General features: G+C 45.0%; 2 protein-coding genes across 4 annotated transcripts in view; both read left to right on the plus strand.

Annotated features, from left to right (window-relative positions):
- The first annotated feature begins 1,354 nt into the window (after positions 1-1,354).
- On the plus strand, positions 1,355-11,443 carry ZNF425 (zinc finger protein 425). Of its 2 annotated transcripts, XM_040471674.1 has the most exons (4): positions 1,355-1,458; positions 3,295-3,421; positions 6,366-6,521; positions 9,165-11,443. In XM_040471674.1, exons 1-4 carry the CDS (start codon positions 1,441-1,443, stop codon positions 11,117-11,119), a joined length of 2,256 nt encoding a protein of 751 aa, XP_040327608.1. In that variant the 5' UTR covers positions 1,355-1,440; the 3' UTR covers positions 11,120-11,443. The 2 variants fall into 2 exon arrangements, with proteins under 2 accessions (XP_040327608.1, XP_040327609.1); XM_040471675.1 differs by lacking the exon at positions 3,295-3,421 and having other exon boundaries at positions 1,375-1,458.
- Positions 11,444-11,525: 82 nt separating this feature from the next.
- ZNF786 (zinc finger protein 786) overlaps positions 11,526-27,004 on the plus strand; it is a 29,584-nt gene continuing 14,105 nt past the window's right edge. Inside the window, exon 1 of one of the 2 annotated variants that reach the window (XM_040471673.1) lies at positions 11,526-12,656. Coding sequence is in view for 1 of the 2 variants with exons in the window: in XM_040471671.1 (XP_040327605.1) it covers positions 22,537-22,554 (18 nt within the window). In the remaining variant the exon portion in view is untranslated. Of the gene's footprint in view, positions 12,657-22,421; positions 22,555-27,004 lie in introns of those variants that run through there. The other variant, XM_040471671.1, reaches the window with a different exon arrangement.

Here is a 27,004-nt window from a genome sequence, read left to right on the forward strand (position 1 = left end):
GGATTCTCTCTCTCTCTCTCTCTCTCTCTCTCTCTCTCTCAAAATAAATAAATTAATTAAAAAAAAATAAAAAGACAGTGAAAATTATAAGTAAATTAAAATGCAATACTAAAACAAAGTCAAATAATCCAGAAGAGAAAACAGAGAAATGAAAGGCAGAGAGGAAAAGCAGAAGACTAATAATAAAAAAGATCTAAATCCAAGTACTTTAATAACTACGTTTAGTGTCGTTATTAACAATAAAAGAGAGATGATCAGAGTAGTCGAGCAAATTGCTAACAGCTCCACTGTAAGAGTGGGAACGCCATGGTTTGGGTTCTTCACCTGCAACACAAAGCCATCATGTGTGCAGGATCCACCTGGGCCACCCCATATCATTCCTATGGGACTTGAGGACAAGGTAATGAACGATGTGAACATAAATCTCAAGCTGCCTATGACCCATGAATTTTGTCTATTGTCAACGCCTATGAAACTATGGCAGGCTGATTTGTCGGCTTGTAAGATGAGTAGCATTTCAACCCTCCACAGGTCTTCCCCATAAGGTTTATGGCAGGAATGCAAGGCTGGTTCAACGTTCAGAAATCAATCTATCTAACCGACCGTATTAATTGTTTAAGAGAGAAAAGCCACATAAAAATATAAATTGATGCAGAAAAGGCTTTGGGCCAAACAAAACACCCACTCACAATATCAATTCCCAGCAAACTCGGAATAGGAGAGCACGCCCTCAACTTGAGACGTATCTACAAAAACCTACTGTTAAATATGGTTTCGACTTGTGTCCAAGGTAGACCAGAAGTGGTTTCACTGAAGAAGCAGGATTTGGTGGATGACTTGCCTGCCTTCTGGCCCCTGGCGGGAGGATTCTGAGCGGGGGCGGGGGGTGGGGGTTGCACACTCTCAGAATCCCTGGCAGGACGGACTCCCCATTTCCTATGACAGGGACCTGCTCGTTGACCCCCTGGGCCGGCTCACCTCCCTCGCTTCATTCCCAGGATGGCCTCACAGATGATCCTCCCCTCTCCTGGGGTCCGCTTCGGGGAGGAACCAGCCCCGCGCCCCCTCTCCGTCCAGGGCTCAGTGAACAGCGAGCCTTCTCCCCACTTGCAGCTGAAGCCCCACGTCCGCCTCTCCGTCTTCCTCTCTCCAGCTCCGTTCAGTGCCTCTCTGTCTGTCTTCCTCGCTCGGAGACCCAGACCCAGCGCCAGGACCCGGGGACGGCGCTGGCTCCTCCCGGCCGCAGGGGGCGCTGTGGGGCCGGGCCGGGCGCGAGTCCCAGCGTGCACCGCGCGGGGGCTGGGCCTAGCGGGGCTGGACGGGGGTGGGAGGCCGCGCGCCGTGGGCGGTGCCGGGGGTGGGGGTGGGCGGTGACCCGTGCGCTCGGCGTCTCCAGGGCAGCGGCGAAGGCAGGGGCAGAGGCGGGGGCCGTGAAGGGCCATGGCTGAGCTGGCTCCGGTAAGAGGGGCCCTTGGAGGATGCGGGCCCTGTCGAAACTCGTCCCTGTCGCGATCTGGTGTGGGGTCCCGATTCGGGCAGTGAGGCGGTGGGGGACTGTCCGTGCGTGACCCTGGACTGAGCTCGGAGCCCCCGGCGGGTAAAGGGACGGTTTTGGTGCTCAGGTTGTTTCTGCAATGGAATAGGAAGAAAAGGGGTCACTGGGAGAAATTCAGGATCTAACCAAGCGTCCCCTCTTGTCACCCGCTGTTTCCGCCGTGTGTCGGAGTTCTTTGGTTTCTCTTGGGTTCTCGTTCTGTGCTCTGCTGATGGATGTAACCTCAGAGAAGCTCATCTGTATAAACGGATGAAAAAAAAGTTAGGGGAAGGAAGACTGGGAATGAAAGGAACTGGAGACTGCTCCCTCTAGGAAATGACAGAAAATTTGAAACCAGTTGGGGTGGTTGATGGGAAATTTCAACACCGGTTTTAGAGTTTAATAGGCATATCCTGGGCTCAATCCAGGAAACTCTGTTAAATTCAACTAAGTATATAACCTGCCTACTTATGCAAGTTTTGCTTCTACCCTTACTGAGATTTTCATATCTAATAATCTTACTAATGTAATGCATTTTTTCCCCTTCCGCTTCTCACCTCCTCCCCCATCAGGTATAGGACACAGGGAACCTTTCTGTACTGTACTATCTTTGCAACTTCCTGAGTCTATATTTCAAAATAAAAAGTTTTTTAAAAGTCTTGCATACCAATAATTGGTTGTTGCTAAGTAAAGGATCCCCCTTTAGGTGATGCATGTGTTCAAAGGCCTGCTGGTCATTAATTCACTATGTGGGTCAAATAGACTTCTGTGACCCCTTTATTACATTCATTGTTCATGGCACCAGCCAGAGAGAATGATAGAATATATATATCACATATAATTATATATATGTATATGATTTTCTTTTTTTAAATTTTTTTTTTTAATTTTTTTTTTCAACGTTTATTTATTTTTGGGACAGAGAGAGACAGAGCATGAACGGGCAAGGGGCAGAGAGAGAGGGAGACACAGAATCGGAAACAGGCTCCAGGCTCTGAGCCATCAGCCCAGAGCCCGACGCGGGGCTCGAACTCACGGAGTGCGAGATCGTGACCTGGCTGAAGTCGGACGCTTAACCGACTGCGCCACCCAGGTGCCCCTCTTTTTTTAAATTTTTTAACATTTATTCATTTTTGAGACAGCACGCGTGCAGGGGAGGGGCAGAAAAAGGGAAACAATCCAAAGCAGGCTCCAGGCTCTGAGTTGTCAGCACAGGGCCCAACGTGGGGCTCAAAGCAACAAACCACAAGATCATGACCTGAGCTGAAGTCCGAGGCTTAACCAACTGAGCCCACCCAGGTGCCCCTATATGATTTTATTTTTAAGTAATCTCTACAGCCCTGTGGGGCTCAAAGTTACAACCCCGAAATCACGAGTTGCATGCTCCACCAGCTGAACCAGCCAGGCGCCCAAGAATGAGATTTTAATATAGTTTCTTCTCGTCTCTTAAAGACATGGGCATTGAAAGATGGTAGCCTGGGGGCGCCTGGGTGGCGCAGTCGGTTAAGCGTCCGACTTCAGCCAGGTCATGATCTCGCGGTCCGTGAGTTCGAGCCCCGCGTCGGGCTCTGGGCTGATGGCTCAGAGCCTGGAGCCTGTTTCCGATTCTGTGTCTCCCTCTCTCTCTGCCCCTCCCCCATTCATGCTCTGTCTCTCTCTGTCCCAAAAATAAATAAACGTTGAAAAAAAAAATTAAAAAAAAAAAAGAAAGATGGTAGCCTGAAAGTGAAAATGTATGTATGTACTGTTTGTGATTCCAGGTGACAATGACATTTGATGATGTGGCCTTATATTTTTCGGAACAAGAGTGGGAGATCCTGGAGAAGTGGCAGAAGGAAATGTATCAGCAAGTGATGAAGACCAATTATGAGACTCTTGATTCCCTGGGTAGGATTGGCTTCAAAGAAATCATTTTTGGGGAACCAGCCTAATACTATTAGGCTTTCCACTCTGTATTAGCTATTGAGTATGATTCTGTGGCCAGTTTCCACTTAGAATATCTTCTGAACTTCCTATTATGGCCTGGGAATATTTAACAGGTCATTATTTTATCTAGTGATATCTGCACCCCCCCCAGTCTTATTAATTCAGAATTCTCTTTCACCCCAAACCTCCCTTGTTTGTCCCACAGTTAGAATTACTAAATAACCTCATTGCCTCTCTCTCTCTTTTTTTTAGTGTATCCTTTTTTTTAAACTGATACTTTGGTGCCTACCTATGTTGCCTCAACAAGATGAGTTTTCTGTCCTTGTAAGAACTGGGGGAAAAGTTCCCTGGTAGAGGGAGAAGGGGCGGTGGGATGGGACACTTAGGTATACCCAGAGAGATACTCATGGGGTAGATTTGAAGAGAAAGTTGAGATTATACTTTGCCGTTTATCCAACTTGCTCTAACTCATTCTTACATCATTAAAACCATTTCTACCGTTACCAATTTAACAGGTGATCTCAATATAGCCTGTAGGATTCTCTCCCTCTTTTGGGGTTTATAATCTCTTCTATCTGAGATAGGGATGACAAGATGAGTCAGTTGTGTGAAATCAGAGGGAAGAAAATTCTAAGCAGAGGGAAGATTAGTGCAGAAGTTTAAGGGTTGGAGTGCATGAGCTCATTGTGTGATGGGAACCACGCTAAGGCTGGTCACACATGCAGAGAAGGCTAGGAGATGAGAACTGTGGTGCCAAGTCTGGAAGGGGCCTCTAGGTCAAGGTACAGAGTTCGATTTAGTTCTGTATACAAAGGGAAGGTGATGAGAGGATTTATACAGGACTAGTAAGACAAAATTTGTTGGAACAATTAATTACTTGGGTTGCCATGGGGAGAATGAATTGTAGCGCACAGCAATGAAAGGAGAGACACCAGCCAAGAACCTCAGCAGTGCAGGTGAGGCTTCATGGCAGCTGAACGAGGTAGGTGGCGATAAAGGTAGAAGTAGAAAGGCTCTGAATGTCTTTCGGACGTAGCATCCCGGATGTTGCTGGTGGGTTGGATGTTGAGCCTAAAAGTGAAAGAAGAATCAACTCGTAGATTTTTGGCTTGAGTATGTTGAAGCCAGTGGCTTTATTCGATGACATCAGGAACGCTTGGGGAAAGGACCTTAAGTGTGAGATATTTATTAGACATTATATGGAAATATTTATAGTTGGGTACGCAAGAGTGGAATTCCAAGTGAAGATCAGGGCTGGATTCACAAATTTGGAGTCACTGTATAGATGGTGTTTAAAAAAAATTTGTTTTCATGTTTATTTTTGAGAGAGATCATGACTGGGAGAGGAGCAGAAAGAGAGGGAGACACAGAATCCAAAGCAGGTTTCTGGCTCTGAGCTGTCAGCTCAAAGCCCCACGCAGGGCTCGAACCCACCAACCGTGAGATCATGACGTGAGCCGAAGTCGGATGTTCAACCGACTTGAGCCACCCAGGTGGCCCAAGATGGTGTTTGAAATCTCAGGGCTAGGTGGAATCATCTAGGGAGAATATGTAGATAGGACAGAGCCCCAGGACACCTCAACATTTGGAGGTCAAGCAGAACAGTCTCAGTCCAGTAAGGTAGGAGAAACTCGAGCTACGTGCTTATCCAGGGTTGAGTTGGGAGTTATCACAACTAGTGTCCTTGTGCTTGGAAATTCCAGTCTGATTTTCCCACTTTTTAAAACCCAAAGGGCATTACTTACAAATGATTTTCTGTACGGGCATCCAGATATTAGCCCCAGAGATTAGGATTTAGCAGGTCCAGCCTCAGGCCCAGGAGTCCACATTTTTCACAAGCCCTTCAGGTGCTGCCAACGCTTGATCCAAGGTCTCAGCGGTGGGTGACACTACTACAGGGCATCCATTGGATCTTCTAAAATCATTCCTTTACTTTAGAACTGTCCTTCTTCCCTTCATGCTTATGTCATTAGACACATTACTCTCTCTCCCTTCATCATTGCCATCATTTAACAACTTCCTGGTTCCTTCACTGCACCTCAGTAGTTAGCGTCCTTGAATATGGGGAGTCTAGTCAGAAGTGTTTAGTGATCAGGCTCCCTTCTTGACCTCCTGTGATTTTGCTTTTTATTGCACTCACATTGTTCTCATAATGATCATTTTTTAAGACTTTCTGCCTGGGTCTGTTGGCCTTTTAAAAATCATTGTCCAGGGGCACCTGGGTGGCTCAGTTGGTTAAGGGTTTGACTTCGGCTCAGGTCATGATCTCACAGTTTGTGGGTTCAAGCCGCGCATTGGGCTCTGTGCTGACAGCTCAGAGCCTAGAGCCTGCTTTGGATTCTGTGTCTCCCTCTCTCTCTCTGCCTCTACCGCATTTGGGCTCTGTCTCTCCCTCTCTCAAGAATAAATAACCATTAAAATAAAAGTAAAAATCATTGTCCTTAACTTCCCCATCTCCTTTAGTTTTATGAAACATTTCAGAGAACATTTAAGCTAAGCAGTCTTGGTTAGGCTATATTTTGTTGTCATTCATGTAATTTCAAGGGTTTCAATTTTTTTTTTATCGCTTATTTATTTTTGAGAGAGAGAGAGAGAGAGAGAGAGGCAGAGCGCGAGTAGGAGAGGGGCAGAGAGAGAAGGAGACACAGAATATGAAGCAGGCTCCAGGCTCTCAGCTATCAGCACAGAGCCCGACGCGGGACTCGAACCCACGAACTGTGAGATCATGGCCTGAGCCGAAGTCGGACGCTTAACTGACTGAACCACCCAGGCGCCCCGGGTTTCCATTTTTTTTTTAACTTAACTTTGATGTCCTGTCTTCAGGAATCAAAGTCAACTCTTATAATCATGTTCAGTGAAGAACTCAGATAAATCCAGATTGAGTCTATGTGGACTGTCTTTGCAGGTGGTGTTTTTTCCAAGCCAGATTTGATCACTTGGATGGAACAAGGGAGAACGCTGTTAATCAGAGACCAGGGACCCTTGGAGAAAAGAATGACACTTAGCCCTTCTGCTGATGAGCAGTGCAGCACGCAGAAGACTGGAAAGTTGCTGTATTTTGGTGAGTATGATGGATTTAGGGTCATGACTGATTTCTTTTATCTTTGTGGATAGTCAGCTGGACGTTGTGAATAAGCATTGTTTTGATGGAGAGTGTTCTTTTTTTCCTCAAGTGGGAAGCCAATATAAGAACGTATTACTTTTATAAGGAGGGAAATTGTGTATGTTTTGTTAAAAAAAAAAAATTATGACCCTGGAAAGAAGAATTCCCTGTAAAAGAACAAGTTGAGGACCCACTTGTCAAGTCCTGAGGAACAGCCATCTTCCCCATGACACTACTGTGTCCATTTGAGTATAGAGAAATGGAAAACCGTCCAATTTGGTATAACATACTGTTTTTTTATTGTACAGATTTTTAGAACTTGAGTTCTAAAATCCTGTTGAAAGATTCCTTTTTAAAAAAAAATTTTTTTTTAATGTTTATTTTTGAGAGAGACAGAGACAGAATGCAGTGGGGGAGGAGCAGAGAGGGAGACACAGAAGCAGGCTTCAGGCTCTGAGCGCTCGACACAGGGCTCGAACTCATGAGCTGTGAGATCATGACCTGAGCCGAAGTTGGACGCTCAACCAACTGAGCCACCCAGCTGCCCCAGAAGGATTCCTTTTTGAATTCCTTGTATCACAAGAAAAACGTTGGAAATACTTTAAATGCTTAAGGGAATATGTTATTTTTTAGACTATGCTAATGTTTTATTAAATGGAGATCTAAGTCCCTGGAAGTCATAGGACTCCCCTTAAGAAGAAGGGATTTGAGCCCAGGGAACATATGGGCTAGCTCCATCAAAACAAAAAAAGAATTCCCAAAGACTTCATTTCATTGCCAATGTCTATTATTCATTTATCTAACGAGCATTGAGTCCCTACCATGTTCATAGGACTGTGTTAGTTATTACTCAGGCTGGGGGTGGGAAGGAGACACATACATATACCCATATATATGTTCCGCTGGAGGATTTGGTCTTCGTGCTCACCTGGGATGGCAGTTAAGTTAGTCGATCATATTGAACTGTTGGACTAGTCATCTATATGATGGGACTGTGTACAATTTAATAAAATAGTAAGTGGCAGTGGTAGTAGGAGTTGTATAGGGATTTAGAGGAGAGTGAGTGGAGTAGAGACAGCAGTTTCCCAGGAGGCCTTCTAAAGGAATTAGGATTTAAATAGCAAAGAATGGACGGATTTGGTTAGAGAAGATCAGCAGGGGTTATACATGAGCTGTCTCAAAGGTGGGAACAAGCCCATTGTGTTTAGAAAATGTATAGCTGAATGTGATTCTTGGGAGCGTATGGGAGGTGGAGAAGGGGAAACATGACATGATGTCAGATTAGCTGGGGCCAGAAATCCCAAGGAGGAAGTTTGATTTCATCCTTTAGAAAGGGAGGACCCAGAAAGGTTTTTGAGTACCAAAGCCAACTTTGGTGGCTGTCCCTAAAAACGAATGTTCCCTTCGTGCCAGGTGGTACTCACCCAATAATCACAACTGCTCCTCTGCCTGGAATAAATAGTAAGTGATAAGAAATAGAGTTCAAAGAGACAGGTAAGCACGCTTTTGCCATGACCTAGACGTTAGCTATGGAGTGCTAACTTAGTAAATGACACCATCCTGTTGTTGTTAACAGTGACCACAGAGCATAATCAGAATTCTCTGGGGGCAGGCCCACCCTTCCTGACAGGTGAGGTTTCCTCCTGTGTTAAGAGATTTTAAAAAAGGAGAGGCCTAGGACCCAGTTCAACAGGTAGGAGAAAAAGCGGTTCTGAAATACATCAGCTCAGGCCAGCATCTGGAATTGACCGCTCCAGTTTTTTGCGGGTGAGAATACGGTGCGAGCTCAGCTCCCCATTTCCTGTCATCATGGTTTTTGCTCTGGGAACAGCAGTGACTATGCGTCTATTAATATCTTTCTTACAATGCAAAGTTCCTTGGAAAAGGGCATTATTTCCATAGTGTTCTTTGTGAAATTTAGTAAATTGTCATTTTGACATTCTTAAGAAAGATATACTTTCTTTTTTTTTTATGTTTATTTCTGAGAGAGGGAGCACAAGTGGGGGAGGGGCAGAGAGAGGGGGACAGAGGATCTGAAGTGGGTTCTGCACTCACAGCAGAGAACCCAATGTGGGACTCGAACTCGTGAACTGTGAGATCATGACCTGGTCTGAAGTTGGACACTTAACTGACTGAGCCACCCAGGCGCCAAGAAAGATATTTTTTATTAGCATTTCTTCCAGAAAGCTTTTCCTGAAATCTGTAGTAGAAGGGGCAAGAATATGACCCAAAGCCTTTATACTTCAGTATTATGTGATTTACTTCACAGATTTAAGGAACTAGAATAGAATGGTCATATTCTCAGACTAGCTCATTTTTATTTTCTTTCAACTTCTGCTTATTCTCTGAGGATAATCCATTGGTTCACAAGATGTATTTGCCTGCAATTTTTTTTCCACACGCAGCCATTTCTTAACACTTGATGGAAGAATTTGCACGTCACAGTTAGATATACTTGGCCTGTGGCAAGCAGATACACAAGCTCGTCAAGATCAATGGGATTCCTTTTCCCGTGCTGGTAGTGACGTGAAGACCATTCTTGACCCCATCGTAGCACAGACACGTCATTGATAAGGGTGGGTCTTCTTTTTTTCTCTCCAGGTGACCAAGGAAATCTTGGGGCAGAAGAGGAAGAATGCCGTTCAAATGGCCTCCAAAGGCAGGGTTCGTGTGCTACCTTCCCAGGGGAGGAAAGAAAGATCTTACCAAATCAAAGAGCCACCTTACGGCACCCAAGTCTCCAAGAAATAGGGATTCCACATGAAAACCTTGACAGCATATCCTCTAATCGGGATAAGAACGATCCATGGCCTACGCGGGTAGGTACCCCAGGTCACTTGGAAATTCCACCGGGGCCAAGATTTTATTCCTGTTTTGTCTGTAGGAAGGTCTTCCAGGTAAAGAGAGACTTGGTAAAGCACAAAAGAAACCACGCCAAGAGCCAGCTCTGTAAATATCCACAGCACAAAAATGAATCCAGAGGGAGCTCTGAACTCCGGTGGAACCGGCCGGTCCTGTGTAAGAAGAAGCGTTTCCAGTGTGGCAAGTGCGAGAAGAGCTACTATCTGAAGTGCAGCCTGATCATTCACCAGGTTGTTCACACGGGCCAGCGCCCCCTCCCATGCCCCCAGTGTGACCAGACCTTCCAGTTTAGAGCCACTCTGAAGAAGCATCTGTGTTTGCACAAAAGGGAGAGACCGTTTTCCTGTGAGCGGTGCGGCAAGGGTTTTGTCTCGCAGTGCAAGCTCACGGAGCACCTCAAGGTGCACACTGGGGAGAAGCCTTTCCGGTGTCCAGAGTGTGACAGAAGCTTCCGCCTGCGGAGAAGTTTGAAGGCCCACGTTTGCCGACACAATGGGAAGAAGCCTTTCCGTTGCCCGGAGTGTGGCAGAAGCTTTTCCCGAAAGGCTGCCGTGAAGGCCCACCAGAGGATCCACGGTGGAGAGAAGCCGTTTTCTTGCGACGAATGTGGTCGGAAATTCACGCACAAGACGAAACTCACTGAACATATCAGAGTTCATACGGGAGAGAAGCCCTTCCGGTGTCCCGAGTGTGAGAAGAGCTTCCGCCTGAAGAGAAGCCTCAAAGCCCATCTATTTCAGCACAGTGGGAAGAAGCCCTTCCAGTGTCCCGAGTGTGACAGGAGCTTCTCTTGGAAGAACGCCATGAGGGCCCACCAGCGTTTACACAGCGAGGAGAAGCCGTTCTCCTGCGGGGAGTGTGGCAAGAGGTTTACCCGGCCCTCGAAGCTCGCTCGCCATAGCAGAGTCCACAACAGGCAGAAGGAATTCTCCTGCGATGAGTGCAAAAAGACGTTCCCTCGGCAGTCGAGGCTCACGGAGCACCTCAAGGTCCACGCCAAAGAAAAGCCGTTCTCCTGTCCCGAGTGCAGCCGGAGCTTCAGCCGACACTCGCACCTCGCCGCGCACAGGAGGCTTCACGGTGGGGAGGAGCCTTTCCGGTGTCCTGAGTGTGACAAAAGCTTCTTCTGGAAGGCCTCCCTGAAGTTCCACCAGCGGATACACAGGGGCGAGAAGCCGTTTGCGTGCAGCGAGTGCGGGAAGACCTACACCCAGCAGTCTCAGCTCACCGAACATCAGAGACTCCACAGCGGAGAGAAACCCTTCCGGTGTCCTGAGTGCAATAAAAGCTTCCGTCTCAAAGGGAATTTGAAAAGCCACCTGCTCCAGCACAGTGACAAAAAGCCGTTCTCCTGCGTTAAGTGCGGCAAAAGTTTCACTCAGCGGTACAGGCTCACCGAACACGTTCGAGTCCATAGTGGTGAGAAGCCCTTCCGGTGTCCCGAGTGTGACAAGAGCTACTGCATACGGGGAAGCCTGAAGGTCCACTTGCACACGCATAGTGGAGAGAAGCCCTTCGGGTGTCCGGAATGTGGCAAAGGCTTCCTCCAGAAGAGAAGTCTGAAGACCCACCTGCACCATCACAGAGGGGAGAGGCCTTTTTCTTGTGACGAGTGTGGAAGGAGCTTTACGTACATGGGAGCACTCAACACCCATATGGCCGTACATGCCAGGGCAAAGCCCCTCAGTGTCTAGGCCAGGCCACGCAGAAAGGCAGCAGTGACAGCGCTTAGGTGGCGTTAGCAGCTCTGTCGGATCCACGGTAGAAGGGGGATAAGGGATTCACGGGACACCGGCCTCACATACGCTGGCCAGATGCACAGCAGGCAGGGCGTGACAGCTCCTTGACAAAGGTCCCCAATTATCCAGGCACAAGAGGCGTCTCCCCTCTGTGATTCCTGTGGACCAGGCCTGCCGGTTCTGGAAGAAACACTCGACTCTGCCGCCACTCCGGCAGTTTTTAGCAGCGTCATCCAAGAGCACGGTAATACCTTTATTAAATTCTGAAACCTTGGGGCACCTGGGTGGCTCGGTTGAGTGGTTGATTTCAGCTCAAGTCATGATCCCGGGGTCGTGGCATCGAGCCCCGCTTCGGGCTCTGCGCCGAGCCTAAGGCCTGCTTAAGATTACCTCTCTCTTTCCCTCTGCCCCTCTCCCCCACTCGCGCGCGCTCTCTCTCAAATAACAATAAAAGAAATTCCGAAACCACAGCTCGATTGAAGAAATGTTACAGACTGAAATGTTTCCCCTCAGACGCCTCAGTCTGCTTTCTATTATCAGGCCTCCTTATTTAAATTTGTACTGAGACTTTCAGTTTTTTCTCATATAGTGAATTTTCATTTTCTCTCACATGGTGAGAGCATCTGTGTCGCGGGGGAGTTTCTCTATATTACCAAAAATAAGTGTTGTCTACCATCTCCTTTGTTAATGATGGTGCACATAAATTTTTGTTTCTCTCTGGTTTAATTTAAATCACCGAAAAATCCACCATTGTTGGTAACAAGCAATGATGTAACTAACCCCTCTGCATTTTCAGTAGTATACGTCAATTCTCCAGGAGACATACTTGCCTTAATATTGGGGGCTTTTGGGTAAATACCAAAGGAAAAAATATTGCCAGTCCAAGACATCACTCCGTTTTTTGTTCTGTGGCCCAATCGATCATTCTAAGGCGATTTTCCAGCCTGTTCTAGCGAACCTTCATCTGTCTCATGGACTGTCAGTCTTTTAACATCATTCCTACAAAAATGTACGGCTGTGCTTCCTTAGGGAATCTTTGGGGCCTATGGAAAATTCCACTGCTGTAGTACACGGTGGTTGCTGATCACCTGAGTCAGAATCAGCTGGAATCAAGGACACCCTACAAGTCACAGTGTCTCTACGAGAACCAACGTCTGGTTGGTACACTCCTGTAGGTGCAAGCCTCTTGGCGAGTCAGTGGTGTCTTTGTGCAAAGAAAAATGCGCTTCCTCTAACCTGTGCCAGGGCGCGTGTGGGCTGGATGTCAGCCTCGGCGGCCTCTTCACCAGCACACCTCAGGACAACGCCGTGCCTTCGCCTGGGATACGTGTGGAAGACGCAGGCCCCAGGGACCCTTCCCACACCTACTGAGTGACAGTCTGTTCAAGTGAACTTGTTGGAAAAGCTCCAGAACGTTTGTTCTAGTGAGTGGAGAGACTGGAGGAAGGAAAACTCTTTGAAAGCATTCTAGTCATCCTGCCGTGAAATTCAGGTTAGACCTTTTCCTTTAAGCCTTTCCCTCCTCCGTTTTGTAATCAAGCTCCTTGGGATAAAAGTTTCTTACGTTATATGTGTGTTAGGTCAGGCTGCCATAACAAAACACCACAGACTGGGGGGCTTAAGGCACAGAAATTTGTTTTCTTACAGATCTAAAGGCTAGAAGTCCAAGACCAAGGGGCCAGCAGGATTGGTGTCTGGTGAGAGCTGGCTTCCTGTGTCCTTATGTTGTTTTTTTCCTCTGTGCACAGGGTGGGAGTGGGGGATCGCCGGTGTTTCTTCTTTTTGTTAGAAGGATACCAGCCCTATTGAATTAGGGCCCCAATCCTATGGCCTCATTTAACCTTAACTAGTAGACCTGAGCAAAGCGAATAAGGAGGCGCGGAGATTAAGAATGCTGTGTGTTCCTAAATGGAAAGAAATACCAAGAATGGGGAGGAAGTACTTCCTCCTCTGCCGCTGCCACCACCAGCCATTGCTAGCTGTGCGTGTTTGTCATCGGTTCCTCTCCTGAGCCACCACTTGTGCAGTAATGTCTTATCTCCTAGGTGCTGATGACTTTCAAATCTGTACATCCGTCTCCCTAGTTCACCTTCCCCCTGAGTATTTCTGATTTCCACAGGCATCTCAAACACAAAATGCCCAAGATAAGACTTTGCATCCAGGGGCGCCTAGGTGGCTCAGTCGGTTAAGCATCCGTCATCGGGTCAGGTCGTGATCTCATGGTTCGCGAGTTCGAGCCCCACCTTGGGCTCTGTGCTGACAGCGTGGAACCTGGAGCCTGCTTTGGATTCTGTATCTCCCTCCCTCTCTGCCCCTCACTCACATTCTCTCTCTCTCAAAAAATAAGTAAACATTTAAAAAATTAAAAAAAAAGACCGTATCCATATCAACCCTCACTCTGCACTCTTCCTTACATTCTTGTATTTCCCACCTCTAAAATTATACTAACTAATCCCAAAGCTGTAAATCTGATAATGATCCTAGGTTTTCCTCCACCCAATCTGTCTCCTAAATTCCTCCCAAACAAATGCCCTTCTTTATCTCTACCATCACCACTGACTGAAGCCAACTTTTAAAAAAATTATTGTTTAAGTTTGTTTATTTCTTTTAGAGAGAACACAAGCGGGGGAAGAACAGAGAGGGAGAGAGAGAATCCCAAGCAGGCTCCATGCTGTCAGCGCAGAGCCTGATGCGGGGCTCGAACTCACAAACCATGAGATCATGACCTGAGCTGAAATCAAGAGTCTGACGCTTAACGGACTGAGCCACCCAGCTGCCTCCTCCCAAAGCCAACTTTAAAAAAAATTTAGTGTTTTTATGGGCAGATTTTCCTGCTTTCTCCTGCAGTGCATTCATTACCCTTATAACAGGTTGATTTCCCTAATATCCAACTCTAACGTTATTCTCAAAAAATATTTTTTATAAGCTTCCAATTTTATTACAAACGTAAACTCCCTAACGTGACATCAGAAAGAAACCTTTGAGCTGACCCAGACCTGCCTTTTCAGCTTAATCTTGTTACCTATTCACAATATGAACCTCACTCTCACCAAATGACTCTGGTCTTTCCCAAGTGCGTCATATCCTCATGACCACTCCCTCATCTTCCCGACTCCTGCACATTCCACCTTCAGTTTCCACACCAGCAGCATTTTAGGTATGTGCACAATGCCACAGCACCCTTTCTCTAATAGCACTCTTAGTGTTCAACTGTAACCTGCCTGCTTCCCTCAGAGACTGCACTCCGGCCAGGGCAGGGGTTTAATCTTGTTTTTGCATTTTCCCACCCAGATCAAGCCATTCTCTGGCTTAATGCCTGGATCTGTGATGTACCCACTAACAGGGCGGGGTGGGGGAGCACTGAACTATGTAGGACTTGATTATGGACCTGAGGGCCCCAGGGAATTGGGCAGACGCAGTCACAGGACAGCTAAACAAGAACGGTTGGAGGTGCATACATTCTCACACAGACACAAACCCTACTCCTCCCCATGCACGATGATCCTGCAATCCGTAATTCCAAAACCCATAAAGACATGTAAGTTTAAGTGAGCCAACAAAACAAAATCAGAAGATGAATTCACTCCGTATACATTTAAATAGAGATACCTGGAAGATACCTGAAAACCAGTGCGCTTGATTCACCAAAATATAAACGAATTATAACATTTTAAAATACTAGGAAATAAAAAATAAGCAGAAGTGATAAATAGGTGGATATGAAAAAAGACCTTGGAAATGAGAAAGTGAAGTTACTGATTGAATGAAAATCTCGAATAGAATAAACAAGCTTTAGGAATTTACCCAGAATGAAGTAGATAGGTAAATACAAATAATAAAAGTATGAAAGCAGTGAAGATCCATAGAGAATCGATTGAGAGCTTCTGATATATACCTAACAATTCCAGAAGGAAAAAATGAAGGGAGTGGCTGAGAAGCAATACCTGAAAATGGCTGAGAGGTTTCCAAAATCTTCAAATGAAAAGTGCACTACCAGGCACTTGGGTGGCTCAGTCTGTTGAGCATCTGACTTCAGCTCAGGTCATGATCTCGGGGTTCATGAGTTCCAGCCTTACATTGGGCTCGCTCCTGTCAGCACAGAGCCTCCTCTTTCCCCCTCTCTCTACCCCTCCCCAGCTTGTGGTCTCAAAAATAAACATTTAATGGGGTGCCTGGGTGGCTCAGTCGGGTGAGCATCCGACTTCAGCTCAGGTCATAATCTCATAGTTCATGAGTTCGAGCCCCGCATTGGGCTCTGTGCTGACAGCTCAGAGCCTGGAGCCTGCTTCAGATTCTGTGTCTCCCTCTCTCTCTCTGCTCCTCCCCCACTCACACTCTGTCTGTCTCTCAAAAATAAATAAGCATTAAAAAAATTAAATAGACATTTAAAAAAAAAGGAAAAGTGCACTTCCATTACATGAGAGGATGGTAAAAATCCACACCTAGCAATGATGGTAAAACTAGCATCAAGAATAAGGAGAAAAACATAAGGGCATGGACAATTTGGGGGCATTATGGGTCTGTTTATTATCTTGATTTTGAGGATGGTTTCACCATCTTCTACATATGTCAAAACTTACCAAATTGTAAGGTTTAAATATATACAGTTTATAGTGTGTCAATTGTATCTCAATAAAATGGTTAAAAAATCAACAGCAATCACTAAGATGTTATATATAATTTCTAAAACAGCTGAAGAAAAAAGGAATATAGTAAAGTACCAATTCAGGGGCGCCTGGGTTCCTCAGTCAGTTGAGCTTCCGACTTTGGCTTAGGTCACCATCTCGCTGTTTGTGTGTTCAAGCCCCACATCAGGCTCACTGCTGTCAGCACGGAGCCTGCTTCAGATCCTCTGTCCCTCCCCTACTTGTGCTCTCTCTCAAAAATAAATAAAACACAGAAAGAAAGAAAGAAAGAAAGAAAGAAAGAAAGAAAGAAAAGAAGAAAAAGAGTACCAATCCATCTGAAGGCAGAAAAAGAAAATGATGAAAATAATAAAATAGTGAATTAAGTACACAATCAGAAGACTGTCAGATATTTTAAAAGTTCATACTATACAAAGTTTACAAGAGACATGACTACAAACACTAAACAATGCAAATAAAGTGATGGAAAAAGATTTGTCAAATGAAGCCTAGTGAAATAAACTATACATGAGAACAAGTTAGAATTTATAGCAAAATCCATAAAAAGAATCAACTAAGAAGAGTTAAGAATCACGAACTTGTAAACACCTAACAATGTAGGCTTGTGCTATGAAAAGCAAAAGTTACCCAAATGACCAAAATAAATATACCATATTTTAGTTGGGTAGTTAGCACACCTTTCGTAAATGTATTCATCTAGCAGACAATAATAAGCATTAATAATTTGATGTGAACAAAAAATTTATAAGTTTTACCCAACAGAAAACCTTGTATGAGAAATAACCTCAGTTTTGTTTTTTTTTTTTTTTAACAACGTTTATTTCTTTTTGAGACAGACAGTGTGTGAGTTGGGGAAGGGGCAGAGAGAGAGGGAGACACAGAAGCCAAAGCAGACCCCAGGCTCTGAGCTGTCAGCACAGAGCCTGACACGGGGCTTGAACTCACGAATCGCGAGATCGTGACCTGAGCCGAAGTCGGACACTTAACCGACTGAACCAGCCAGGCACCCCAGAAATAACATCAGTTTTAAACACAGAGCATTTACAAAAATTAACTATGTAATAGGGCACAATGAAGTCTCCACATATTTTTTAAAGTTCATTTCATTGTGATCCAACTTCTACCATGAAATATTAACTTAGAAATAAAAAAGAAAACTTTAAACAACAAACAAAACTTCCTAGGCTTGGAAACTTTAAAAATACACTAAAGAACTCTGGTTAAAGAGGAAATCACAATGCAATATTAGAACTAAACATTCTAGGTTCTATATACCAAATTTGTGAGATGAAGTTTAGACATAAATCGTGTGTGTGTGTGTGTGTGTGTGTGTGTGTGTGTGTACATAAAAATTTTTTCAAATTTTGTGAAAGAATTAGTTTCATAGTCAAAAAGCTAGGAGTTCTCAATGAACTCTACCTCTGGAGATAGCCAGCTAATCCCTTGTCTGATGCTCCCACAGCATTTTGTACTTTGCTAATAGTATTGGATATTATTTTCACATTGTTCTTTACAAGCCTGTGTCCCTCCCCTGGAGATGGCAAATACTCTGATGGCTTGATTCATTTATTTAAATGTTCCTTATAGTGTTAAAGATATTCAGAAGGTGTAAAGAATGTTCACCTGTGAGCAGTTGGCTCCTCTTGAATAAGTCATTTGCAGTACAGACCTGTGACTTAAAATGGGATTGCAACCTGATAAAACCATTGCATGTTGAAAATACTGTTTAAAACACCTAACCTAATGAGCATCATAGCTTAGCCCAGCCTACCTTGCACGTGCTAAAAGCACTTACATTAGCCTACAGTTGGGCAAAATCACTGAATACAAAGTTTATTTTATAATGAAGTGTTGCATAGCTCGTGTACTGTATGAATACTGTAGCGAAAGTGACAAACAACCGGTGTGTGGGTGATGGTTGTAAGCACATCAGTTTTGTGCCCCTTGTGACGGTGTGGCTGACTGCAAGCTGCATCTACCCAGCATCATGAGAGAGGATCCTCCAACAAATCGCAAGCCTAGGAAAAGATCAAAATGCAAAGCGTAGTTTCTACCGAATGCGTATTGCTTTCATACCATTGTAAAACTGAGAAATCGTAAGTGGTACCATCACAAATCGGGGACCATCTGTACTGATGGAGCACCTGTGTAACCTTGGTTTCCATCCTCTCCTGCCCACCCCTTCCCCATCCCAGCTCCCAGCGATGGCTACTATCCCAAACTGGGTATTTATTCCTGTACATGTCAGCATACTTTGCCTACATACGTGTTACTTCTAAATAATATATAGTACTGTTTTATATGTCCTAAAGTTTCTGTAAGGGCTACCATATTGTACGTAACCTACAACGTGCCTTTTCAGTCATCCTTATGTTAATGTCATTCACGTATGCTCTTTTCAGCTGTAGCTCACTAGTTTTTGCTGCTACTTTTCAGTGTATGGGGGAAAAACCCACAAGAGATCCATCCTCTGGGTGATAGACACTTAAATTGTTCTCCTGTTTTTGCTCTTAAAACAATGCTGCTATGGAGATTCTTGAATGTGGCTCCTATGTAAATGTGCAAAAACAGCGCCAAGGTTAAGACTTGCTGGATGTAGGATGGGCGCATCTTCAAAAGCAGATACTGCCATTTTCCTGACTAACAGTAAGAGAGAACACCTTTGTGTATTTTGTGCCTATTCATGTTTCCCCCTTTCCTGAATTCACTATTCATAATTTTGCACATTATCCTCCTGACTAGTCTTTTGATTATTAGAAGTTATTTATATTCTCTAGATGTTTTTCCTTACTGCAAATTATCTTTCCCCAGTCTGACTTAGTTTTGGTTAGGCTATGGTGGTTTTTGGTGGGGGAAAAAAAGTTTTATTTTTTATTTTATTTTTTTCTTGAAAAAAAAGTTTTAAATCTTAATCTAATTTCATGTATTTGTCCTTTGCACTTTGTACTTTTTGTGTTTTAAGACTATACGCATGGAAATATTCAAGCAGCATTATTTATGGCCACATTTTTTTTTAATGGCCCCTGAATATTTTATACTACCCTACCTACTATGTACTGGTATTCTCCAAAAATTCATATGTTGGAAGTCCTAACCCCCAGTATGTCAAAACAGGACTTTATTTATTTATTTATTTAACTATGTTATATAAATATGTATACAAATATTTATTTATTTATTTATTTATTTATTTATTTATTTGAGATGGCGGGGGAGGGGCACAGAGAAAGGGACACAGAATCCAAAGCAGGCTCCAGCCTCTGAGCTGTCAGCACAGAACCCGACAACCGATGCAGGGCTTGAACTCGAGAACCATGAGATCATGACCTGAGCCGCAGTCAGATGCTTAATGGACTGAACCACCCAGGTGCCCAGAACAGTATTATATTTAGACACAGGGCCTTGAAAGAGGTAAGTAAGGTAAAATGAGGTCATTATGGGTGGGCCCTAGTCCAATAAGATTGGTATCCTGATAAGAAGAGATTGGGATACAGGACACCCAGAGAGAGGAACATCCTTGGGAGGACACAGGAAGAAGGCATCCATCTGCAAACCAAGGAGAGTCTTCAGAGGAAACCAACTCTGCTGATACCTTAATCTCAGACTTTGGGCTTCCAGAACTGTGAGAGAGTTCATTTCTGTCTTTAACGTGCCCAGTCCGTGCAGATTAATGCATTGCCTTGCATTACATCCATTTAAGAGTAGAACTGTAAGATTATGAGAAACATGGAAAACTCTGATGTGGTAAATGAAAAACAAAAGAAACAAAGTGACGTATGTCTCAGAACCATATAATAAGTACATGTCTGCGGGCAGAGACTGGAAGTTTATGTGAAAATCTTGGGGCGGGCACCCGGGTGGCTCGGTTGGTTGAGTGTCCGATTTCGGCTCAAGTTATGATCTCCCGGTTGGGGAGTCTGAGCCCCACACTGGGCTTGCTGCAGTCAGCACAGAGCCCGTTCCGGATCCTCAGTCCCCCTCTCTCTCTGCCCCTCCCCCGCTCACTCCATCTCTCTCAAAAATAAAAACATTTAAAAAAATAGAACATTTACATTGGAGTGCCAGAATTATAAACACATTTTACACTTATTTATTTATTTATTTGGCAAAACTGATTTTATTAAAGCATGGGGACAGGCCCCATGGAGTGACTGATAATATACTTGGGAGTTGGGGGAGGTAAAAGCTAGAGGAAGTTTCCCAAAGGATTTTCATATGCTAAAGACACTGGATCCTGGGGCCTAGCTATTATCAAGCTAAGGTGGTTTTCCCCTCTGGCAAACCATTTACATTAAGACAGTAGGGACTTCCTGCAGGAAAGTTATATACTCTGCTGGCCTCAAGTATTCGTCAATGGGCTGCAGGCCATAAGGAAGTTCAGTGTTACCTGCTATCTCCTTCTGCCTTTGTTTCCCACATCACTCTGATAGTTAATCAGAACTTTCCTCAAAGTCCCTCATTGTCGTTTGAAGAGCAATTTGAGGTTTCCACAGGTTCACAGGAATAAGAAGCCGTGTCAGCTGACATACCAGACTCCTGGTAAGGCTGCTGGAAACTCTAAGCAAGGTACCAGGCTGATGAGGGAGCGTGGGGCAAGCTGAAGGCAAAGTACAGGCTAACAGCAACCCCTCCCCCCCAGGTGGAATATGTGTGATATTCCTCGGACACTCCTGCCTACCCAAGAACAAAGGAAAGAGGTTTAAGTGCTTGCCATGCTTAATGTGGGAAACTAAGGCAAATGAAAAATTAAATTCCCTTACTGCCTTACAGCCCATAGGTAAGTCCCTGAAACAGGCAGTGACCTCCCTGTAAGGAGCTCAGCTGCCGAGATGATGACACTTTGCTACAGGCAAAAGAGAATCTTAGCTTAACATTACCTGAACCTCGAGGATCCTGTAATTCTACTTCATTTCAACCGCCCGAGATATATACTGGCAATCTTACTCCAAGCTTATGCCCCTCACCCCCCATATACATCTGAAGGGTCTCATGACTGAGGTTTTCTTAAATGGTAGTAAATGTTTCCCTAGCAACAGGTAGCCCCTCAAGGTCCTGGAAACCTTGCTTCCAAAATACCTTTGAGACTTACTCTACCCCTAACTCCCTCCCAACCTGAGGGTATATAATGAGTTACCTTTCAGGAACCCAGTGCAGCTCTTCCTGCCCATGGGTCCTGTCCCCATGCTTTAATAAAATCACCTTTTTTTGCACCAAAGGCATTTTCAAGGATTTTTTTTCTCGGTTGTTGGCTCTGGACCGCCCCACCCCACCATCACCCCAAAACGTCATCAAGGTCAATAGTTCCAAGAGGCTCTATTGGCTTCATTCTTCGAAAAGTCAACCTTAGTTCCTTAAAGCTATGGCCATCTAGCTGAGTCTATGCATGGCTTTCAAATGACATTCCAGCCAAAGTCTTGGTAATATAAACAGTATTTTGAATGGCGTCCAAGTTTGGACTAAGCCTCAGAATCATCAGGATGCCAAATGATGTGGTTTGAAGTGTCAGGGTTCAGAGCCAATGGCCAAGAAATAATTCTTGAGATGTCTGTCTTCAGTGTAAAAATGTGGTTTTACTAAAGCACCGGACCGACCCATGGGCAGAAAGAGCTGCCTACTTCTTTTTAAATTTGCTTTATTGTTGTTAAATTTCAAATTTTTTTTAATTTATTTTTTTATTTAAAAAAAATTTTTTTAATGTTTATTTTTTTTTTTTGACGGGGGGGAGAGAGAGAGAGAGAGAGAGAGAGAGAGAGACACGGAGTATGAGCGGGGGAGGGGCAGAGAGAGAGGAAGACACAGAATCTGAAACAGGCTCCAGGCTCTGAGCTGTCAGCACAGAGCCCGACGCGGGGCTCGAACTCACAGACCGCGAGATCATGACCTGAGCCGAAGTTGGACGCTCAACCGACCGAGCCACCCAGGCGCCCCCAATTTTTTTTTTCTTAAAGAAAACCTTTAAGGTAGGGGGAAGCAATGACATATATCCCAGCACTTCAATCACACTGGGTACTTAAGAGTGAAAGACGAAGTAAACTGAAGATCCATTTCACATTTAGGTTATAAGACCATTTCTTGGATTTTATAGACTAAGTCACGTCCTAATTTAAGTCCACGGGCTCAGCGATGCCATGTGTCTGCCTGACTCCCTGAAGATGAATTCCCAGCCTCCTGGTCCCTGGTGGGAGGATTCTGATGCGGGTAGGGGGGTATTGCACACTCTTAGAATCGCCGGACGGACTCCCCATTGCCCATGACAGGGACCTGCTCGTTGACCCCCTGGGCCGGCTCACCTCCCCGCTTCATTCCCGGGATGGCCTCACAGATGATCCTCCCCTCGCCTGGGGTCCGCTTCGGGGAGGAACCAGCCCCGCGCCCCTTCTCCGTCCGGGGCTCAGTGAAGAGCGAGTCGTCTCCCCACTTGCAGCTGAAGCCCCACGTCCGCCTTTCCGTCTTCCTCTCTCCAGCTCCTTTCAGTGCCTCTCGGTCTGTCTTCCTTGCTTGGAGACCCAGACCCAGCGCCAGGACCCGGGGACGGCGCTGGCTCCTCCCGGCCGCAGGGGGCGCTGTGGGGCCGGGCCAGGCGAGAGTCCCAGCGTGCACCGCGCGGGGGCTGGGCCTGCGGGGCTGGGCGGAGCTGGAGGCCGTGCGCCCGAGGAGGTGCCGCGGGGCCGCCCGGGAACTTAGCGTCCCCGCGGGGCCGCGGGCCGGGAGGGACCGTGAAGGGCCATGGCCGAGCTGGCTCCGGTAAGAAAGGCTTCGTGCGCGGACGCCCAGTTTCGGGGCTCGGGGCGGGTCTTCGGTCTCCGGCGTGGCGGGCCTCCATCCGGGGTCCTCGCGGGGTGGCAGCGGAGGACGGGTGGAGCTGCGTCCGTCCGGGTGTAAGGTCCGGACCGTGGACGGAGCCGGTGGCCGCACTCCCGAACAAGCCGAGCGTGGACCAGGCCCACTCAGCAGCGGGCCCTGCCTGGCCGGGGGCGCCCGGGCGTGGCGGGGGCTGACAAGGGAAAGGAGAGAAATGGGTCTGGTTCCCTTGTGGGTGTCACAGCTCAGCCAGTTTTACATGGCAGTTACTGAATTCAGAACAAGTGTTTAAAAAATTTAAGACTCTGAGTGATTGAAATGATGGCTGGCAGCGGCTTGAATACGATAATTCATCTGCTAACGTTTGAGTGTAAGAAGAAAGGAAGACAGGTCGGAAGGAATAGAATAGGATATAAAAATCTAAGCAGAATACACACTGTTTAATGTTTTGTTGCAATCGAGGTTTAGAAGGAATGACCGTTTATTATGGTTTTTTTTAATACCTTACAAACTTTCATATTGAGCATTTTTTCTTTTTTTAAAAATTTTTTAATGTTTATTTATTATTAAGAGACAGACACAGAAGGTGAGCAGGGGAGGGGTGCAGAGAGGGGGAGACATAGACTCTGAAGTAGGCTCCAGGCTCTGAGCTGTCAGCACAGAGCCCTACGCCGGGCTTGAACTCACAAACTGAGAGATCATGACCTGAGCCAAAGTCGGTCGCTTAACCGAGTCACCCAGGCGCCCCGAGCATTTTTTCTGATCACTAAATGAATTCATGAGGTTATTTCAAAGTAGCGTTAATAGTCTCAGCTAAGAAAGCATAATTCCTAGGATTAAATATTCAAAAGATATGCAACACTTTTATGGAGAAATTATAAATAAATGGGAGATAGCGAGGCCCGTAGATGGAAAGACTAAATACAGTAAAGATGATACTTTTCTTCCAAGTTAATATGTAAATTTACCGCAGTTTTATCAAAATGGCAGTAAGATTTTTGTGAATGTAAACAGATTTTATTTTTTGTTTAAAAAAATTTTTTTAGGGGCGCCTGGGTGGCTCAGTCGGTTAAGCCTCCGACTTCAGCTCAGGTCATGATCTCATGGTTTGTGAGTTTGAGCCCTGTGTAGGGCTCTCTGCTGTCAACACAGAACCTGCTTTGGATCCTCTGCCCTTCCATGCTCGTTCTCTCCCCCCCCCCCCCCCCAACAAATAAACCTTAAAAAAAAAAAAAACAACAACAGAGAAGACATACACAAGGAGAAAGTATTTGTAACCTAATTTAGTCAACAATTAATCAATATACAAGTTATATAAAGAAATTGTAGAAATGAGCACCTGGGTGGCTCAGTCAGCTGAGCATCTGACTCTTGGTTTTGGCTCAGGTCATGATCTCAGTTTGTGGGATCGAGCCCTGCATCAGGCTCTGCGCTGATGACGTGGAGCCTGCTTGGGAATCTCCTTCTCCTCTCTCTGTCCCTCCCCTATTTGTGCTGTCCCTCTCTCTCTCAAAATAAGTAAACCTAAAAAAAAAGAAATCCTAGAAATGAAAGCATAAGTTACCCAGTAAAAAGTATAGGTAAAAGATCTGAACAGTCAGTTCAGAAAACTGAAAACAAATGGTCAGTGGATAAAAGAATGGATTAAAAATTGTGACATATTCAGATAATAGAACACGACACAAAATTAAATCAATTCTGTATATATCAATATGGACAGATCTCAAAATGTTGAATGAAAAATCCAAGCTGCAGTATAATAAAGCATGTGTGCATAAAAATTAAAGTAATACTTATTTATAGATACTTATGTGTATTTAAAAATTAAAAACACGAATTGAAAAGTTACTACATGCACATAATGTTCGCTTCTGGGAAGAGAGAATAGGACTGAGTATAAGATATATTGAAGGGGTACCTGGGTGGCTCGATTTGTTGAGCTTACAGCTCTTGATTTTGGCTCGGGTCATGATCTCACGGTTTGTGAGATCGAGCCCCAAGTCGGGCTCTGTGCTGACAGCATGGAGCCTGCTTGGAATTTTCTCTGTGCCCCTTCCCAGTGCCCATGCCCTCTCTCTCAAAATAAATAAACATTTTAAAAAAACAATAGGACACCTGGGTGTCTCAGTCGGTTAAGCAGCTGAGTCTTGATTTCAGCTCAGGTCATGATCTCATGGTTTGGGAGACTGAGCCCCACGTTGGGCTCTGCACTGACAGTTGGGAACCTGCTTGAGATTCTCTTTCCCTCTCTACCCCTCCCCCACTCACACATTCCCTCCCCCCCCCTCCCTCCCTCCCTCTCAAAATAAATAAACTTTAATAAATTTTAGAAAGATTTTAAAAATATTGAAGAGGGACTAAAGAGGACTTGAGTTTCATCTGTCATATTCTATTTCATTAAAAGGAAGTCTGAAGAAAAATGTTGAATTCTTAAATCAGTAGTATACTGATAACAACCCAGGATACTTGTTATAATGTTCTAATTTTCTGAATCTTTAACTTCTGAAAATTAAAGTAATAATGAAGGCTTTTTGAGCATTTCTTGAAAACATTTTTTTAACGTTTATTTATTTATTTATTTTTTATTTTTTTTTATTAATTTTTTTTTCAACGTTTATTTATTTTTGGGACAGAGAGAGACAGAGCATGAACGGGGGAGGGGCAGAGAGAGAGGGAGACACAGACTCGGAAACAGGCTCCAGGCTCTAAGCCATCAGCCCAGAGCCCGACGCGGGGCTCGAACTCACGGACCGCGAGATTGTGACCTGGCTGAAGTCGGACGCTTAACCGACTGCGCCACCCAGGCGCCCCACGTTTATTTATTTTTGAGACAGAGAGAGAGGGAGACACAGAATCTGAAACAGGCTCCAGGCTCTGAGCAGTCAGCACAGAGCCCGACGCGGGGCTCAAACTCACGGACTGTGAGATCATGACCTGAGCCAAAGTCGGATGCTTAACCGACCGAGCCACCCAGGCGCCCCGAAAACATTTTTAAAGTAAGGAATTTAATCAGAGGAGAATAAGTATATTTTAAACAAAAACATGCATTCATTTCTGCTGTAACACATCACATGCATTTCTAAAAATCACAGTGCAATGCAAAATCATGTAGTAAAAACCATAGCTTACCGGAGGAATGGTGTTTAGATACACAACATTCAAAAAGTTTGTCAGTGACATGTTGAAAAGATAGGAACCTGGTAAAAACACACTTTTATGCATGTTAAATTATTAACAAAATAAACTAGCTTAAAAACTACCTGAAATTTGCTTATGGAAGTGGGTGTAAGAAGGGGCAGTGAGGTGGAAGGACCATTACCCGAAATCAGACGGAAAGTTTCAACACCAGGTTTGGAGACGTTGGGCTCATAAAACAGGGTAATCTGAGGAAGCTGGTGGATTCTTCTCGAAGGGTATGCGCGGGCGTGTTTTGTATATTCCTTCTCATCTCTCTGTGGCAGCCTGGCACGGTTCCTTCCCCTCGCCACTGCTGTTATTCTGTAACTGGCTAGTTTGTCTTGTAGGGGGCTGTCTCGTGCTCTGTGGGATGTTTACCAGTATCCACGACATGCAAGTAGCAGCTTGCCCAGTCCTGACAAAAGCGTCCCCAGACATTGCCAAACGTCCTCTGGGGTGTAAAATTGTCCTCATGTGGAACTGACCTAGAGTTTCTCACTGACAAACTTGCATATAAGCAAGTGTAAAATTTTGTGACAAATTATTTTTGTTTCAATTTTTTTTTAATGTTTGTTTTTGAGAGAGAAAGCGTGAGCAGGGGAGGGGCAGAGAGACAGAGACAAGAGACAGAATCTGAAGCAGGCTCCAGGCCCCGTGCAGTCAGCACAGAGCCTGACTTGGGGCTCGGACTCACGAGCTGTGAGATCATGACCTGAGCTGAAGTCAAACGCCCAGCCTACTGAGCCACCCAGGCACCCAATATCAATCATGTTAGGGCAAATTCACAATTTAAAAACATAGCAGAAATGACTGTTTCATTAAACTTAATGAATTTCTGATATAAATGTAAAGGAATTATTACATTTTTTTAAAAACGTAAATCTAAGCTTCATATTCCATATAATGAAAAGATGAATAAAAATAAAAGTTGAAACAAACTGTACTTTAATACCCATAGGAAGTAAACACATATGGCAAAACATTGGGAGTTAAAACTGATGTAAAGAAGACAATAGGGGGAGCCTTGGTGGCCCAGTTGGTTGAGTCTCTGACTCTTGGTTTCACCTCAGGTCATGATCTCGCAGTTTTGTGAGTTCCAGCCCCATGTCAGGCTCTGTGCTGACAGTGGGGAGCTATTTGGGATTCTCTCTCCCTCTGCCCCTTCCCTGCTTGCATTCTCTCTGTCTCTCTCAAAATAGATAAATTTTAAAAAAAA

Source organism: Herpailurus yagouaroundi, unplaced genomic scaffold, assembly GCF_014898765.1.
Source record: "Herpailurus yagouaroundi ecotype Mexico unplaced genomic scaffold, PumYag 100, whole genome shotgun sequence".
NCBI classification, from domain to species: Eukaryota; Metazoa; Chordata; class Mammalia; order Carnivora; family Felidae; genus Herpailurus; species Herpailurus yagouaroundi.